The sequence below is a fragment of the Athalia rosae genome, chromosome 5 (genome assembly GCF_917208135.1).
Source record: "Athalia rosae chromosome 5, iyAthRosa1.1, whole genome shotgun sequence".
NCBI lineage: Eukaryota > Metazoa > Arthropoda > Insecta > Hymenoptera > Athaliidae > Athalia > Athalia rosae.
In genome coordinates this window covers 15,544,925-15,563,451 of record NC_064030.1, presented here as the reverse complement: position 1 = coordinate 15,563,451, position 18,527 = coordinate 15,544,925, and the positions used below count along the sequence as shown (strand labels likewise).

Sequence of the window (18,527 nt, the reverse complement as noted above, 5' to 3'; positions counted from 1 at the left end):
CAACAACAGCAACAGCAACAAACAAACAAACAACAAAACAAACAAAATAACAAAAACAAAAAACAAAAACAAGAATTACACGAAAAAAATATACAAAAATAAAAAAAAAAAAAAAATACGAAACCAATTAAATAAATATAATAATTAAAAAAATAATGTTTTTGGGTGTGCGCCGGTGCTGGAAATAAGCAAAGCCTCCCCCACGCACCACCGCTCGACGTACACCTCTCTTATATAACATAATAATAATTATACATAGACGATACATACATTATTATTATTATCATTGTTTAGTATTATTAATAATTATTATTATTAATTATTTTTATTAATTATTTTTATTATTATCAAAGCATCAAAATATTCATAAGTTATGAACAGTTCGTTTCTCTGGAAAAAAAAAACAAAAAAAAAAAACAAGAAAAAACAAAAACAAAAACGACACCACAATATATGGATTTTTTTTCGTTTTTTTTCTATCTCTCCGTATTAAAGCCAATAATAAAAAAATTCAATAAATGTTATAATCGTTGAACTATAATAATATGGCAAACATTTCAACCACAATTCGTTATAACAATCAATTCTCGCGGTGAAACGATCACTGTGATATCATATACATATATATATATATATTATAGATAATGAAATAATATTAATATTATAATTTATAACGTATTTGAAAGAATTATTACAGTAGCCGTCAGTGCGACGGAGTAATCGAATTCGTTGAAACGTTCGACGGCACCGGAAGTTACGTTGCAACAGTTGTTCGTAGCTTCGTCCAAAACAATCGGATAATATTCGTTCCAAAAAGCGAGTGCTTTGTAATCAACGGCGTTAGGATCGCTCATGTTGATCGTTCTGTCTATCAATAGTATACCGGGATTGTCCTCGGTATAAGGTTCCCACTTAGCGCTCAAACTCGGCTGCGATGGATTCGTCACTCTCACGAAATTCGAAAACAACGTCATCATTATGTCCGCCATTTTTTTGTCCGACGCGTTCCACTGTACGGGACCAGGTACGCTGTAGGGAAGACCCCATACGAACTGAAGGTCGAACATGTGGGGTACGCCAGCCCAGTCCGGTACGTCCTCCGTAACCATCGCGGTTCTCGGACGGTAGTCGAATCTGTAAACGTAGGCCGGTTTCTGTCTGGACACCTTGCCGGCGAGCAGGGTGAGCCCGGCCGCGTAGTTCTTCTCGGTCTGCAGGTCCAAATATCTGTCCCTAAGGAGCGCCTGGTCCTTGTTGGGCGGATGAGGTTTGTAGTAAAACAACACCGCCTCGGCAAGCATCTCCGCTCTCAATTCGCAGGTGGTGTTGTCCTCGAATCTCTTCACCGACGATATCGTCTCGTCGGTTATCATCGCCTCGAATTTCTGCTGACTGAGAACCCCCTCGCCGCTACCTATGGCCTCTATGTAAGCCAGAGCCTGTTCGTTGTTCGTGTAGCCGGCCAGGAGCGGCACCGCGTTGAAATTACCGCTCTCCAATATGTCCTTGGGGTGCTCCGGCAGGAAGGGGTCCGACGAGTTGTTCGTCTCGTAGTCTACTATCGGCCCCCAGGTCTCGATGTCCGCCGACTCGCGGACCAACACCGTGCTGTTCACGCGACGCAGACACTCCATCAGCGCCGAGGTGGGGCGACGGTAGCAACCGAATCTGTCGGCGATAATGTCGACGACGGGCGCCTCCGCCTGGGGCGAGCCGACGGACCCGATCGCGTCGCCGCTCATGGCGATCGCCTTGGCGAATTTGCCGCGGCTCAGGGGACTCAGCATGTGGAGACCGACGCTTATGGCGCCTGAACTGTGACCGTAGATTACCACGTTGCTCGCCTGACCCTCGAAGTACTGGATGTTCTTCTGTACCCAATCGAGCGCCGCTATCTGGTCCAGCATGCCGAAGTTACCCGGCGCCTCGGCGTCGGTCGTCGTGAAGAAGCCGAGGATGTTGAGGCGGTAGGCGACCGTTACTATCATCACCTGGAAGTTCGGAGTACCTTCGTGAGAGCGCGCGATTCAAGGTCACCCCCGCTAGCCTCGGAGCTCCGTAGACACCCTCGCGAATTTCGGTCTCATCGATTTAACGCGGATCATGTGCATGCTAAAAATATCCGGCGCGATGAGCCCGGAAAATTCGCCAATCGGAAAATGTTACGATCAGTTGTATTCAAATGAATCCGCCGATGTCGCAAACTCGCCTCGATATTACCCTACGATACGCGATTCGAGTACACGAAAGGTCACGTCCCCTCCCGTACGTAGGTATTTTAAAACCGGTGCCGACTATCTTTGGATTAAGTTTGTTTGAACTGCGATTAAAATTCGACGGTCAAGGTCCCGCTATCGGATTCTCAGTTTCGTTGGGGAAAGAATGAAAAAAACAAGTCAATGCGAAGGTCGGCTCGCAATTACCACCTTATCTTGCGTAGATTTTTCTTCAACCTTTTTCTAATTTTTTTTTTTTTTTGTTTTTTCATTCAGCCAACTAATTCACGTGGAGATAAGACGGCTCCCACGCGTTGTTTGTGCTCGAACCCCCGGACTACACCATCCTTGCTCACCGCAACCTACCATATAATTACAACAAGCTCAGGGGGTGTAATGGTAAAAAGTTTCGTTGATCACCGCGGGCATAAAACGATAAGGATAAAACAACAAAAAAAAAAAACAAAAAAAGAATAAGGGTCAGCCGTCGGAATTGAGGGGCTTCACGCGATGCTTGTAGATTGTGCGCGCTAGTTTTTTTTACGTTATTCGGGGACCGAGATTCAATTTCCGGTTTTCATGAATTACGGTCAATATTCTTCTGGATTCGAGGAAACTCGAATAGCGTCTCACCTTCTGTTTCGTGACGAAAACCGAAGCGTCCCAAATCGCAGGAGTTCCGGTGTTGAAATCACCGCCGTGGAACCAGACCATCACCGGCCATCCTTCGGGAGGAGGAGGACCTGCGAAATATTCGTGTTGTTCGGGTGTGTGAAAGAAAAAAAAAAATTGCAATCGTCGAAGGAAAAATCGGCAAAATTAGGGGCGTCGAAAATCAGAGTAACTTCGCACTGTCGTCGAGTAATTACTCTGAATAATCCTAATGAAGAAAAAAAAAAAAAATTGAATCGAGTAAGTAATTAGTTTGAAAAATTAGTGGCGGTTGTCACGAGACGAGAGCTTTTTGGGAATCGCTTTCCTTTTTTCAGGGAATGATTCAGAAACCGAGTCCGTCGAAACCCACCCCGCAGGAAGTTCGTGACCATAACTATCACCTCTGTCGTAAACTAGGTCTCCAGCATTGCTTATTTATACTATCTTTTTGGCGAAATTGAACCGAAACGCATCGTAATCATAATCATAACCAATCGGGGTCAATTTTTCCGAGCAAAAACACATTCATCCAGCGCACCTAGTTTCCATCTAAAAGCCCCCAACAATTTCCGCGACACGTGCGAACCCGAGCTCATCGTTATGCATGCTTAAATTTCGCGGTGCACGTGATTTTAGTTGAAAAGTTTTTCCGAGGGACGAAAAAAAAAAGAAAAAAGAAGGGCGCGGATCACGCGGGCCAGCGGATCGGGCTTTGGTGAGAGCGTTTCCTTCCGGGTTTCAAAGAATCGGTTCAAGGTCCGAATCGGGTTGGCCCGCAGTGCGTTCGGTAATCCCTGGAAATAGTGAAACGTGAAGGGAAGGGGGAAGGGAGGAGGAGGAGCGGGATAACGACTGCAAAAACGGGTAGGAAAATGTTTCGTGACTATTGCCGTCGTATCATAGCATCTAGGGTTGGGCCCAACGGATTGCGTGTCCGCGTTATAACGTTACGCTACAACGCAACCTTGTTCCATACCAACACAGCCACTTACGATTCTGATTTCTTCTCTTTATCGATCCCAGACCGTTCAACGTCTGTCCAAACGGCGATTCTTTCCCACATCATATTACTACCGTTCACCCCATGGCCAACGTATCAATACGTACGTACAAACACCACCACCACCACCTGATGAGGTTCACCTCGTTACCGCACCGATCAACCCGAGATGACCCTAAGCGAGTGCAACGACGATATTCTACCCTCGAATTCGCACGCGATTATTCAGTTTTAATCTCCGATCCCCCCTGCCCTTTTTTCGTCACAACTTGGACGTTACACTGTACGCGTATTGTGTACCAGCGACTTTGCCTTTTTATTGCGTCTATGTTTCGGCCAACGATATTTAGCGATAGCTATCGGGGATCGGACTTCGAGGAACCGAGAGCCAGTCGCCACCCTCACCGAATGCCCTTGGAAACTTCGCCCCACTGTCATTATTGCTGTTACTGTTATTATTACTGTTGTTGTTGTTGTTATTATTGCCGAGTTGCGAAGTCGTTAAGAAATAAACAACGGATTAGCGATGCACGGTGCGTCGGGGTTCGCAGTAACCCGAAGACCGACATCGATCGGGAAATTTGCGGACCGATGGAAAAAAAAGAAATTCATGATTCATGGAAGAAATTTTTTCGAAGGTAAGTGGTGGAACTGTATCTGGAACGTGGATCTTGATTATCGTTGTTCTCTTTCTGGAGTGCAGCGGAGTTTTGTGAATTTTTTGTCACCCACTATTTTATAAATGACGTCGCGGTGTGTGAGAAAATTTGAACGTAGCAGCCGGGCGAGAGAAGTCATGACCCGAACTTTCTGCATTGCCGTTGGTACACGTCGTACGACGACGCGGTGCACGAGTATCGCGTGTCGTTCGGTGGTGAAATTTTAAATGAGAAAAAAATTGTGCCGAGAGAAAAACTCCGATTTTCATTATTCCGTACTTAGCATCGTCAATTGTAATGCACACGTGATGCGCATAAGAAACTTTGTCATATTTCTCAGGTCTTTGGTAATTCCGTTGGTATTTTTTTTTTGTTCTTTCTTTTCTTTTCTAGTTTTCTAGTTTTCTAGGAAAGAATTCCGGAGTTCAGTCAGTCCCTTCGATGTCTCAACGAAGCCAAATTAATTTTCATCGACAGATGAATCAATCTTCCCTTGATTTATTGTCAACTGATTTGTCTAATTAGCAATTCTGATGGCGGAACGTTATCGGATTGTACGAAACAACGAGACATTCATTTGTCACCGGAACTGTCGTCCACACCTGGAAATTTGCCGCGGACAATGGGGTTTCGGTCGCGCGGATTTCGGTGGGCGAAAAATGAGGTAAAATTAATAAACGATCTTCGTACTTCGGGGAAATCCAAATTATATAAAAAATTGGGAAACTCACCGTCCGGCACGAACACGTTGAGATAAAGACAATTCTCGCTGACTCCGGGATCGCTTTGATCGGTGGCAGGAAGGAGCCTGAGGTAAACTTTTTCGTGGAGTTTTCGGCCGCCAGCGACTTGCTGACAGGACGGAGCGTAGCTGGTGGCTTCTCTGATCCCGGACCATCCCGGTAAAGGCGAAGTGACCGGGGCCGCGAATCTCAAAGGTCCGATCGGCGGCTGGGCGTACGGAATCCCGAGGTACGCGATCACCTTTTGCGTACGGCTCAAGGACATCTGGCCGTCGCAACAACAACAAAAAAAATCAGGCATTAGACGAAGATTCGTTGTCCGAACGGATTTTCACCGGGCCGTGACGTTCCACGTGACCGTTTTCTTGCACCGGAAGACGAGAGAGAAAAACAAAAAAAAAAACAAAAAAAAAACAATTGGAAAATTGATCCGGCCAAGAGCGCTCGAATGCCCACCTCCTTTCCAGCGAGGGTCCCCTGAAGGGGTATTTTAACGGTCGGCGGCTCTCTGCTGTTGATCCCTTGCCGAGCGTGAGTCCTTTGCGATTTTCCTTGGATGATCTCGTCGCAGAATATCAGGGCCAATAGGTAGAGGGTGAAGTGAATTTTCTCGCTGGTCTTCATCGTGCGGTTTAACAACCGACGACGGTCTTCTTTCCGGGGCGACTACTGAGCGAATACGATATTCACCAATGCCAACTCGAGCGACGACCAGGAGCAGTCGGCAACTCTACAGATCGCGTGACTTACTGAACTCAGGTAGTTTTCAGATCCAGTAAAAGCTATTCCTTACAGAAAAGACCTGCGCAGGTCTGTAAGCTTCTCCTGGTTCTCCAACTTGCACCGGTATTTTACATCTTTTATTTATGGAATGATAATTAACAATGACACACCGATCACCTATACCGTCGCACCTCCACGATTGTGGTAATTTTCTTATTTTTCTTTGCGTTGCCATCGAAGCTTGACGACCGTAATTTTTGGATGGGTAAAGTTTTTTTCCCAAGAAATCCTTTATCCTAATCTGATCGCGTATGTGACGTACATAGATATTTGGGTTGCGACCTTTTCCTCAACGTACAACGCAGTTTGATTATGGTATTATCTAGAGCTTTGGAGTCCAGCGGCTAAATTATGATTACCTTGTATATGTATACCTATGTGAACTTGGCACCCGAATTGAGCATAGGATTTTTTAATCATTGAAATAAATTATACTTCCTTTGTGATTGTTTGAACCTTTCTTATTTTCGTTTGTACCTTGACTCGTTAGAAAATGAGGAGTTTTTTGAATTTTTGAGATCTCAAGTTTTTTGTTTTTGAAAATATTCGAATTTTTCCGACGCGAGGATTTCAGAACTTCATCAAGGATGCTCTGACCAATCTTTGTTTCGTAAAAGAGTCAAATCTGGAGAAAATGGGAGCATTTTTTGAATTTTTGAGATCTCAACTTTTTTGTTTTTGAAAATATTCGAATTTTTCCGACGCGAGGATTTCAGAACTTCATCAAGGATGCTCTGACCAATCTTTGTTTTGTAAATGACTCAAATCTGGAGAAAATGGGAGCATTTTTTGAATTTTTGAGATCTCAACTTTTTTGTTTTTGAAAATATTCGAATTTTTCCGACGCGAGGATTTCAGAACTTCATCAAGGATGCTCTGACCAATCTTTGTTTCGTAAAAGAGTCAAATCTGGAGAAAATGGGAGCATTTTTTGAATTTTTGGGATCTCAACTTTTTTGTTTTTGAAAATATTCGAATTTTTTCGACGCGAGGATTTCAGAACTTTATCAAAGATGCTTCAACCAATCTTTGTTTTGTAAATGACTCAAATTTGGAGAAAATGGAAGCTTTTTTTGAATTTTTGAGATCTCAACTTTTTTGTTTTTGAAAATATTCGAATTTTTCCGACGCGAGGATTTCAGAACTTCATCAAGGATGCTCTGACCAATCTTTGTTTCGTAAAAGAGTCAAATCTGGAGAAAATGGGAGCATTTTTTGAATTTTTGAGATCTCAACTTTTTTGTTTTTGAAAATATTCGAATTTTTCCGACGCGAGGATTTCAGAACTTCATCAAAAATGCTATTACCAATCTTTGTACCGTAAAAGACTCAAATTTGGAGAAAATGGGAGCTTTTTTTGAATTTTTGAGATCTCAACGTTTTTGGCTTTGAAAATATTCGAATTTTTTCACCGTGAATCGTTTCCAAATCGCAGTAGGTGAGATATTCTCATGTCTTCAAGAAAATCAAAATGTTGAAAGTCCAGTTGTTCGTCTTTTCTCGAGTACGCTGTATTTTTTTGTTATTTAAGGCACAAACATCAAAAAAATTGTAAAAACAAGTACAAATTGAGTCCAAAAAATTTAATTTCAACGTCAAGTGTCAAGTTCACATAGGTCCTAAATGTAAGAATATACCGAAAGCGAGTACAGCCAGTTGCTCGCGATTCGACCGCCGACGAGACCTACCACACATTATTTCTAATGCCTCTCTGGAATAATTACCTGGCTAGTAAACCTTAAATATATATTCTACATTACAGCGATTCGGGCTGCAATCCAACTCCTAAATCTACCGCACCTCCAACCCTTCATCGTGTAGATCGCGCTCATCGATAAGATAAAATGCACGTGCAACGGCAGACCCGGTTCTGCCCACTATCATCACCTAGTTTCAGGTATCTTATGAATGGTGCCATACCGCATGGCTAATTTGTCCTCATTACCACTATTATTCATCATGTACATTCCATAAAACATTCTACTATTGCGTGGGACAGGTCATGAAATGAGTTTGAATAATTTTCATCCAACAAGACGACGATTTTTATTGAACATGAATTGGAATGGAAAATTCCTTGAACAAAAGTTCTGCAGTGTCAGATACATACATATGATACATATATTTGCTCATTTGGTGGTGAAGAATACATTGCCTATTTATTTTTTGACGTGATGCATATTTCAGCCGATAAATATGCCGCACTGACGAATACCGAAGACAGCTACCAGTTTGGGAGGGTTGAATTTTTTAAAGTCAATTAGGGAGTTGTGACGACTCGTCGAATACATGCTTCTTGTAATATTCGAGTTCTTTTATACTTTCTCTAATATCATCGAGAGCCCGATGATTGAAAATTTTTTCTGGTGCAGCGTTGTAAATTTGAGGACGCCATCGTCTGCAGCGATTGGAAAGATGTGGAAATAGAAACGATTAAATAAGACGGTCAGAAATTTTTTTTAAACTCATCAACTGATTCACTCACTTAACGAGCTCTTTTATAGTTGAAACATCGACGTTTCTGTAGTGCGTGTACTCGTGAATAGAAGGCATATACTTCTGAAGGAATATTCTGTCCATCCAAACGGTGTTTCCGGCCATCGGACATAGTTTTTTCGGAATGTTGTCGGTCAAAAATTTTAGAGTTATCTTTTCAGCTTCCGCCAACGATACTCTACTTTTTCTGCATGCCTCGATTAAACCAGTCTGCACATTGGATGATGATTGAATTAATTATCGGATAAAAATTCTCGGCATTTCGTATGCTCTTTCTTTTTGAAATCCTCATTATTTCAGACCTTAGCATGCTGCTCGGCGCACCAAGAGCTCATACTCTCCAATATCTCGTCCGGCTGGTGAATAACGAGGTGAAGATCTTGGCTAACGATTTTCAAGTTGGAATCGGTAATCAGACAGGCGATCTCCATTATGTGACACTTGTCTACTTCGAGACCTGTCATCTTGAATACACAAAATTTATCGAACCGTGGAGTAGGAGACGCAATAAAAAGAAATAAACAAATAGAAATACCTCCAAATCGCACCAAACCAGGTGATCATCCCCGATCATTATTTCTGTAGAAGCGAATCTCCTTGGAGCTGAAACGATTCACGATAAATACCAATTGCAATATTCAAATATGACGTTTGAATATTGTTGCCGTTTGTTACCGAGTGAATTGCAGTTCAAACGGAACGCGCTCCTCGTTTCAAGCATCTTCGATAATGGTAATCGACCATAGCTATTGAAGCCGCTTCGTAGCGAAAGCCACGTGGTTGAAAGAGATTCTTTTCTGCGCAAGATACGATGCAGGCTTTGCCTAAACGCGATCATTTAGTATTTATTGAATGGAAAGTGTATCGAATGTGCGAGACCTTCCCGGTCGTTATAATTTCGGTAAAAATAGTCGCGATTTATCTAGTCATTGACGACCGAATATAATTCAAAGCAAGAATTTTACCTGACAAAATTGAGGAACAGGACGAATGCACGATGTCTGATTAACCGGTTCAACAATTGACCAGGGTTACAGACTACCAACATTTACGTATAGAATATACCAGAAATGCTGTTCTTATTTAGGGAAAATATGTCCAGCTTGAATTTTTAGGAAAATAGTATTTTTATTTATCATTGTTTTGTTACAAAACATCAGAACTCCATGGCAGTGGATACAAAAAACGAGTTCTTAATTCTCCTCTTAAATGAAGAGATAATAAATATTAGGTTTCTAGGAGCGTATCCAGAAGCGTGTGCATTTCATGGAGCAGAAGAAGCAGTCCAGTGGAATGCAAAACTGTGTGGAGAAGATGCAGCTTTCTGAAATTCGTCGGAGGTCCAGTTCGAACTTGGCATATACGTGGTTCTCAAAACAAGCCCCACCGCAGTCACAAAAACGAGCTCCGTTCAAGTACTTTACCAAAATATGGGGAATAGTTTCAGCGTCGTAGTTCAATCTGTTGAGAAATCATTTGCATTAGAATTCATGTACATTTTCTGTGAGCTTCGGTAACATTACCTAGCTTTTAGAACGCTTCTAGCTGCGCACTCTACAAGGGTGGATACTTTGAACTGATTTAAAGGAAGGCACGTCATTGAAGAGAATGGGTTTCCTGAAATATTTATATTTTCCAAACGCAAACGTCTTATGCTTCCAGGAAGTGATTGGATTCTATTTTCCTGTATACTGAGGCACCTGTAGAGGGCAATAATGAATTTCTGACGAAAATTTAATCGTAGAATTTTTCTGACTGAATACCTTAGACTAGACAAAAGGCCAATACTTCCAGGCAAAGATGTAAGCATGTTATAACTGAGATTTAAAGTCTTCAGGGCTGTAAGCTGCCCAAGAAATAATGGAAGCCAGGTCATCTAGATGAATAGAAACCATGATTATTCGCTTTAAAAATACTTTGAAGAAATCATTGTGCAAAAATTCTACCTCATTCCGACTCAGATCCAAGAGAACTAAATTTCTTTTGATAGAATCTCCATTGAGCCAGGCCCAGGCTCTTGAAGGAGATTTTCCGAGATGATTTTCACCTAAATATAATTCTTTGAGATTTGGTAGGGACCCCAGCTCAGCTGGTAAGCTGCGAATGCAGTTCTTTGAAAGATCTAGAAGGCGGAGTTTTTCTAGCCTGAGAATCTGACGGTCAAACGACTTTCTTTGTAAATCAACTATTCGCAATTCTTCAACAGTGCGAGGAAATCCCTGTAGCGTTGGATACTCTGTGTTTGTCGCAACTATGTACTTAGTCTGTATCTTTGGCCGAAAATACTTTTCTTCTAGAATTGGAATCTTTGCCTCAGGTTCGGTAGAACCTTTGGCAATCCCAAGTTTAATAACTTTCAAAAAACTTTTTAGTAGAAGAGGTTCAGCTTGTATGATTAGATCATGAGCAGGTTGCTTCAACCTGATGGTACATTTTCCCTCTTGAACAAACCTGGCAAATACGTTAACAATGTTGTCCTTCACCTGTGGGTTGTAGATGCATTGATTTCCATCTTCCTCTATTTGCAAGTTGGGAGCATTCAGGACTACTTACCTTGTATTTTACACCTTTTGGATCTATGGCCGACTGTAAAAAAAGACATGCTTCTTTGTCAGGGCCAGGAGAACGACCAAAGGATAATGTTGAGGCTCTGGCACGTTGACTTCCACTACTGCAACCACTAGGATGCATCCGGCTTGTGTCAACTTTGACAGTACAAATCAACCTCATTTTCAGCAGTTAGGTTTGAGAGCAACTCTCACATATGAAAGAATTCAAAACCCTCCACTAGTTTTCAATCATTCGTTCAAAGCTCTATCAAAATATATATGATAAGTTTAACCCAAATACTTAAAACAACCTTTGCCGGTCCACAGCTTTACTTGCGAAAGTAGTTTATATAGGTAACGTATCTACGTTCAAAAGTGGTTTCTCGAGATTCGACACAAGTTCCTATCTGTAGCATAGCATGGCTTGGCTTTGGGCATGGCAATTGTAGGCAAATCGATTGGTCTGTTCCATCGGCTACGTTCATACGTATTTTAAACAGTTCTAGGAATTGAAACGTCAAATCCAAACTGCATTTCACTACTGAGTCTGCTAGAAGCCTTAAAACCGCATAACCGCTGACCGACAAGGCAGGATTTTCCTGTGAGCAAGAAAGGAGCACTTTCTTCGCAAAAATTTTCACCTAAACTAATCGCGTTGTATCCCTAACCACAACTGACTAGAATCAGGTAGCGAGCGACTCGCACCCTCGGTATTTTCGTCCTCATAATAATCCAGGCCAAGCTTGATGAGTAGAACTTGTCATGGACAATAAGAAAAATTCGTCACGATCTGATCTCACTTCTTGATTAAAAGAGTCCTGTCTTAAAAAGTCTCATATACTCCACAAAAAATGAAGTTATTCTCCACAGATAAACCAAAGATTGTTGATCTCCTGCGCCAAAGACAGTTGAAGGTATGTTTGTTGTTTTTTGAACCTAATTGTAATCAGGTAGTTCCCTTTGAACCAATGAGGTTGTTCTAATTTAGGAATCAAGCGCTTATTTACTCTCGAGACAACTACAGGTAAACGATGACTTTATTGCTCGGTTGGGACTGGAAACAGAGCTTGAGGGTCACGGAGGCTGTGTCAACTGCCTGGAATGGAATGAAAGTGGACAGTAAATATTTCTTTACAGAGAATTTTTTTGTTCCATAGGTTTGGTGAATTCTAAATTGCTCATTTCCAGAACCCTTGCTTCAGCATCCGATGACACACATGTAATACTTTGGGATCCGTTTAGATATGTAAAGAAATTAGTGCTAAGAACGGGACACAGTGGAAACATATTTTCCGTGAAGGTAGGTTTTATTTTCTATTGGTTTGTTAATAAATTTCACCATTTCCAATCGTATGATTACATTGATAATACCAAAAATACACTGTAGTTGAAAATTACGAATGTTCACTGTTATGGCATTAAAAATTATAACTATGCTGTTTTTTATTTATTATTTTCCTGTTCAACAAAACATTCAACTCCGCTATTGCACACTTGAGCTACAACCGGAGTTCATGTACACTGGGTGCTCTACAACTGTTTTTGAAGAGCATACCCAAAGTCATTTCCAAACTTGACTAGAAGAATATGTATTCTTCAACAGTTCATGCCGAGGTCTAACGACAGCATTCTCGTGACCGGGGCTGGAGATTGTTGTGTGCGAGTTCACGACGTAACAGTCTCTAAAACGGTTCTAACATGCGGCTGCCACACTGGGCGCGTCAAGAGAATCGCAACGGCACCGGGTGTTCCGTTTATGTTTTGGACCGCAGGAGAAGACGGACTGATAATGCAGTACGATACGAGAGTCCCGCATACTGGCGTATCCCCAGGGAGAAAAAGCATTCTCATAAACCTTGTCAATCACATGGGCCGATATGCCGAAGCAAAATGTATCGCAATAAACTCCCGGAGACCGGAACTCATCGCTGTCGGAGCCAACGATGCGTACGTCAGAATGTACGACAGTAGAATGATCAAACCGTCCACTCGACAGGTACGCAAAATGCGAGAAGCGTATAGAATAAAAATTAAAGATATGTTCATCTGGTTTTATCTTCCAAAGACCTCGACTCCCCCCAACGCTGAATCTCCCGAAGGAATCGACGTCCGCGCCAGACTCCAGCGGGCCGGAAAAGGCGATCCAGAGGACAATGTGCCTCTCGGATGTGCGTGGTATTTCGTTGCCGGTAAGCCCGCCCATGAAACATCAGCAATAATCCCAACAGACTGGCCGAAATAAAACGAAAAAGAGACTTTTCCTAATCTCAGGTCACCTGAGGACGCGGCACCGCGACCCAAAGAGAAACAGAAGTCTGGCTGCCACCTACTTGACTTTCAGCGCTGACGGTAATGACCTTCTGGTAAACATGGGTGGAGAACAGATTTACCTTTTCGACGTCAACAAGGGAATCAGATCCAGATTTCACACGGTCAACGGAACGCACGATCAGCGATCGTCAGGTAAGCGAAAAAATTCCCCGAGTTTTAAGGGAAACAGAATATTCTAACAATTTTTGTCACACAACGACAGACCATTACCAGGAAGAGGTCAGCGGGATGGACACCTATTTCAGGGACAACGATACGCCAGATTTACCCCCGCAGGTCGAGGGTATCAAACAAGAAGTGAGAGAACATTGAACGATAATAGCGAACTAAAATTCTTTCCGCGGTGTTGACTCTTCAATATTTTCTCTGACCTTCTCGCAGGCGAACGCGGCTTTTCAGAAACAAAAATGGTCCACCGCAATCAGCCTTTACAACAAAGCAATAGCTCGTTCACCCCGGTCCGCTGTACTTTGCGGAAACAGAGCGGCAGCTTTGATGAAACGTGCCTGGTAATTGAATTGAATATTTACGCAACAATTTTGGCGATCATCGGCAACCGCTACTCATCGAACGTGTTAACCGATTTCAGGGACGGAGACGTATACGCGGCTCTTCGAGACTGCCGAACGACGATCCTTCTCGATCCGGAACACGTGAAGGCGCACTTCAGGTAAAATCGGCAAGAATAACTTTATTCGAAATTTCATCGAACCCGAATCATAATTTTCAGATTAGCGAGGTGTCTCTACGACCTGAACCGCGCTGCCGAAGCGCACAAAGTTATTGTGAATTTTCAGAAGCAATTTCCCGACTTCGCGACAAACTCCGCGTGTCGTGCTCTCTACAAGGACATCAAAGGAGCCTTGAGTCTCGGTTCGTAAAAGAAGTTCGACAATTTTCCGTAAATGCGTCCCTCACTTTCTTTCGCTTTTACAGAAAACAGCGACGACATGGAGGCCGAAGAGGTCGAGGAAGAGGAAAAGGACGAGGACGAAGTACCCCGGGTACAAACACCACCTCAAAGTACGTCGTCCCACGAAAAATACTGGCAAAAACACAGCACGGATTACGATCTCAGATTTTGCGGCCACTGCAACACGACAACCGACATAAAAGAGGCAAACTTTTTCGGAAGGTACAACGACGAATACAACTCGTTGATAAATTTGTACACTCATTGTAACTCAGAAACAATTCTTCCTACCCATCTTCGTTTCTGTTTGCCATTTTTCATTGCTCACCTCGCAGCGATGGACAATACATCGTCGCCGGATCGGACGACGGTTCCTTCTTCATTTGGGACCGCGAGACCACGAATATTCTTCGAATCCTCCGCGGTGACGACAGTATAGTCAACTGTCTGCAGCCTCACCCCTCATCGTGTCTTTTGGCGACCAGTGGAATCGACCCCGTTATTCGCCTCTGGAGTCCGCGGCCGGAGGTAATTTACGCGATAAAAAAAATGGGGGAGGGGGAGGGAATTACATTTTTTTCAACCCTTCCAGGACGGAAGCAGGAACGCAAGGGATATAGAAAACCTCGAGGACGCGGCATCGGCGAATCAAGCGCGAATGAACAGCAACGCTTTCGAATTGATGCTGATGAATATGGGCTACAGATTTCCCGGACAGCATCACCATTCAGGCGACGACAGCGAAGAACAAGAGCGTCCCTCGAGTCCGACGCAGAATACGCAGCCTCTGAATTGTCGTCAGAGCTAAACGAGGACGCCGTTTGCCGAACGGCGATTCGAAAGCGAATTCGAATGAAAGGAAAAAGAAAAGTAATATGTGGCTGGGGGAAAAGGTTGTTGTACAATTTTGTTTCAATTAATAATAATACACAGATTATAGAATTTTATCACGATTATATTATATATTCGAGCTATCGTAAAAATACAACGTGATACAAATTTCATTTCCTCCCTCTACACTTCGTGTGCTCGGACTTACCGCACGACGATATCGACAACGATCATACACACATATATAATTATAGTATTTTACACATTACGCATATACAGCTAGGAGTTTTTGTACTTTATGTGGTTCCTTTGGGCGTAGGGCATACTAAGTCGCAATCTACATTGTTGGTTTTCATCGTTCCGCAGTTGTTTTTTTTTTCAATCCTTGGCGCGTCTATCTATTTTCACTAACAGTGCTTTTACCGCGAGGTTAATGGATGCGTTCAATCAATCGCTGGGAAGTGCGCTGCTCGAAGTCAGTGCGCGCGATTAATGGAACGCGCACCGGTGTCGCAACCGACGCGAGAGATTCGTGCAAGTTGCCGAAAGTTTAAAAGCTATAATATTCGTTGGACAATATCGACTCCGCGCTCCTCACAAGATCGAAATTAATCATTCCAAGGCAGACGTAGTATACGGACAACTTGGCCAAAGACCACTGACGCTGGAGAGATATCAACCACCGGGACAACGGGGTACGACACGACTTCAATTTCTCGTCATAGACGGAGTGTACGCAGGACTTCGACATCTCCATGAACGCCGACATCCTGGATATCGAGATACATCAAGAATAATTGACGACAAAGATGCGGGAACGGAGTAATAAGTTCTCATATCATCGGTTACGTACCTCGCCTGCGTTTTCAACGTGTGTTCGATCCCACGTAGAAGATCGTTAGTTTTCAATACCAGAAGCATCTGCCTGTTAACACGTTCGAGGACCTCGCTGATTTGAGGAAGGACTTTTGGAAGCTCTTCCTGGAAAGCGTCTCTCTGAAATACGAACGATCGACTTGAGGTTATGGATCGAGCGATCTCCGAAATTCTGGCAGACCCGAATTCAGCCCAGTTGACAAAGAATTATGCGAACCTCGTCGGCGGTGAACTTCGTTCTCCGTATGCCGGCCATTATGGTGTCCCAACTTCGCCCGGATACCATGCAGACCAAAAGTCCATAAAGTTCGCCAACTCCCAGGAGTTCGGAATGTTTTCGCATTTCCGTTTTATTACCATCTAATATCGCGAGCCATAACTTGGCGTATTCCCAACGAAAGTGGTCCGAAAGAGTCTGAAAAAAATTCGGTAAACGAACTGGAAACCAAGAGAAATCGAACCGCGGAAACTCACTGCATATAGACCGTGATCCAACAGAGCGATTTCGGCACCCTGTGCGCTTTTTTTTATTAATATATTTCCCGGATGTGGATCGGAATGCACAAAGCCAGCTACAAATATCATACGACTATAAAGTTGTCCAAGTTTCCCCGTGACTTCGAAAGGATTCAGATTGTGCTCCTTGATGTAACCGACGTCGTTCACGTGAGCACCGTCGAGAAACTCCATCGTCAATACACGGGGCGACGAATACTCCCAAAATATGCTGGGAATCTGTAAAAAAAAAGATAAGGACGAAGTCGAATCGTTGGAAACGACGAGATTCGCAATAGACAAAATTTAGCGAAAAGATTGGGTGTGTCTCACCTTGAGCCACCGGAAATCTTTGAAAAGGGATTTGACCTTCTCGGCATTCCTGCCCTCCAGTGTAAAGTCGAGTTCCTGCGGGATGTTCTTTTTAGACTCGTCGACCAACCAGTCGAATTTGAAGTCTGGGAACACCCATGAGGTGATTTTTACCAGAGCAGCCATAGTCTTGATATCGATGTAAGAGTTTGACATCACAGCTCTGAAAGATTATCCGACTTCGGTAAAAATTTTGTGACGAAACGAGTCTCGTTACTTCTCACCTGTGCTGAACTTTTATGGCGACTGGTCTACCGTCCCGAAGAACTCCTTTGTGAACCTGGGCGAGGCTCGCGGCTCCCAAAGGAGTCGGATCTATCGTTTCGAAGATCTCATAGGGCTGGAAGAGTGAAAACGAGGATCAGAGATCGAAAAAATGATACTCGACGTGGAGGACGAGCCTCTGCGGAATACTCACATCTTTTTTAAAGTCTTCTCTGATCACAGCCAGAACATCCCCGAACGAAGACTGGGGAGCAGAACTGTGAAGAACTCTGAGAGTCTTCACGTATTCTGCAGGTAAAAGAAAATCGAGGGCCCCGATGTGTTGCCCTACCTGCGGAAAATGAGTGAAAAAAAGTTAAAACGAGGAACAAGTTCGGAGGAAAATTTGAACGCGAAGCGTACCTTTATATAAACGCCTTTGTTGGCGCAGCATAATTCTAATAGTTTCTGAGCACCGTACAAATGTACTTCAGATTTCAGTTTGGCGTACTCTGTAGACTTTTTGTCGATCTTTGCCGAGTACAATTTCGATTTGTAATAACTCCCGAGTTCGAAGACCTGCGAAACAAGGACAGTGGATATAAAAAATTGGAATTCTTCATCCTCCTGGGGGATCGGTGTAATCGATCAACGTTTAACATTCATAATAACGAGGAAGATTCCTACGGTAATCGCGGCTCTCGTCAGTCTCACGACTCCGATCGCCCCCACATCGTATTCGTTGGCTCTCAACGAGGCCAGAGTTCCAAGGGCTGCGCCTCCGATGGCCGTGAGAGCGAGAATCTTTCGCCTCGAGGGTAGGGTGGTCCTGGAGCTGGAAGAATCAAAAACTAAAAAAATTAAACCCGTAAATCGACGCATGCGCATAAACTGTGAGAGACATTCGCAGAGTGGCAAAAAAACGCGTGTGGTACACGTGACGTTACAGCGCGCGAGAATTTGCGATCATTCGTGACGCAGGAGCGCCGAGGAGCGCTGCACACCTTACCTCAACATCGGACTTCGGCCTGGCTGCTCTCGGTGAAAATTGAACGACTGGATATCCTGCGAGCAACTGAACGTCCCTCTAATGTCACCGCCCCGACTGTCCGCTGCATAACTCGGACTTTCCGCGACCCTGTTTTCCCCGCTCTACGACGATGCTACCGTACTTATTTTCACCGCTGACGCAACTTTCACGCGAAACGGGCAACGGCACATCGCCAAACGTGCTGTGCCACCGATCGTTGATTCCCGTTACCCAATTGCCAGCCATTCATATCCAGTAATTTTCTATTCAGTCTTACCAACAAGCGACGAATTCCACCCGTGGTACAGGAAAATCCCAACAGTTGTCAGCCGCAATCAATTTCCGTTTTTTGATAACCAACATACTCGAATGTTT

General features: G+C 43.5%; 5 protein-coding genes across 6 annotated transcripts; 1 reads left to right on the top strand and 4 right to left on the bottom strand.

Moving 5' to 3' along the window:
- Positions 1-286: 286 nt before the first annotated feature.
- Positions 287-6,426, bottom strand: LOC105683986 (carboxylesterase 5A). Its single transcript, XM_012397011.3, has 4 exons — positions 5,729-6,426; positions 5,261-5,537; positions 2,850-2,959; positions 287-1,991 (listed from the first exon to the last, which is right to left on the bottom strand). Exons 1-4 carry the CDS (start codon positions 5,894-5,896, stop codon positions 669-671), a joined length of 1,878 nt encoding a protein of 625 aa, XP_012252434.2. The 5' UTR covers positions 5,897-6,426; the 3' UTR covers positions 287-668.
- A 1,650-nt stretch (positions 6,427-8,076) lies between these two features.
- LOC105683992 (probable oligoribonuclease) lies at positions 8,077-9,614 on the bottom strand. The gene is made up of 6 exons (XM_012397021.3): positions 9,517-9,614; positions 9,227-9,375; positions 9,087-9,154; positions 8,854-9,015; positions 8,541-8,761; positions 8,077-8,453 (listed from the first exon to the last, which is right to left on the bottom strand). Exons 1-6 carry the CDS (start codon positions 9,597-9,599, stop codon positions 8,312-8,314), a joined length of 825 nt encoding a protein of 274 aa, XP_012252444.2. The 5' UTR covers positions 9,600-9,614; the 3' UTR covers positions 8,077-8,311.
- Positions 9,615-9,659: 45 nt separating this feature from the next.
- On the bottom strand, positions 9,660-11,495 carry LOC105684040 (leucine-rich repeat protein 1). 2 transcript variants are annotated; one of them, XM_012397133.3, is made up of 5 exons: positions 11,105-11,490; positions 10,498-11,034; positions 10,315-10,427; positions 10,075-10,251; positions 9,660-10,012 (listed from the first exon to the last, which is right to left on the bottom strand). In XM_012397133.3, the coding sequence occupies exons 1-5, from the start codon at positions 11,279-11,281 to the stop codon at positions 9,787-9,789; spliced, it is 1,230 nt and encodes a 409-aa protein (XP_012252556.2). In that variant the 5' UTR covers positions 11,282-11,490; the 3' UTR covers positions 9,660-9,786. The 2 variants fall into 2 exon arrangements, with proteins under 2 accessions (XP_012252556.2, XP_048512211.1); XM_048656254.1 differs by having other exon boundaries at positions 10,075-10,427; positions 11,105-11,495.
- Positions 11,496-11,592: 97 nt separating this feature from the next.
- Positions 11,593-15,327, top strand: LOC105684038 (WD and tetratricopeptide repeats protein 1). The gene is made up of 13 exons (XM_012397131.3): positions 11,593-12,014; positions 12,089-12,219; positions 12,289-12,400; positions 12,704-13,096; positions 13,166-13,289; positions 13,372-13,563; positions 13,634-13,728; positions 13,813-13,940; positions 14,021-14,101; positions 14,162-14,304; positions 14,368-14,566; positions 14,680-14,872; positions 14,937-15,327. Exons 1-13 carry the CDS (start codon positions 11,952-11,954, stop codon positions 15,150-15,152), a joined length of 2,070 nt encoding a protein of 689 aa, XP_012252554.1. The 5' UTR covers positions 11,593-11,951; the 3' UTR covers positions 15,153-15,327.
- LOC105684039 (aarF domain-containing kinase 1) lies at positions 15,282-18,394 on the bottom strand. Its single transcript, XM_012397132.3, has 10 exons — positions 18,132-18,394; positions 17,810-17,957; positions 17,546-17,701; positions 17,337-17,474; positions 17,143-17,258; positions 16,880-17,081; positions 16,526-16,786; positions 16,269-16,466; positions 16,029-16,171; positions 15,282-15,945 (listed from the first exon to the last, which is right to left on the bottom strand). The coding sequence occupies exons 1-10, from the start codon at positions 18,137-18,139 to the stop codon at positions 15,726-15,728; spliced, it is 1,590 nt and encodes a 529-aa protein (XP_012252555.2). The 5' UTR covers positions 18,140-18,394; the 3' UTR covers positions 15,282-15,725.
- Between the last annotated feature and the right edge of the window lie 133 nt (positions 18,395-18,527).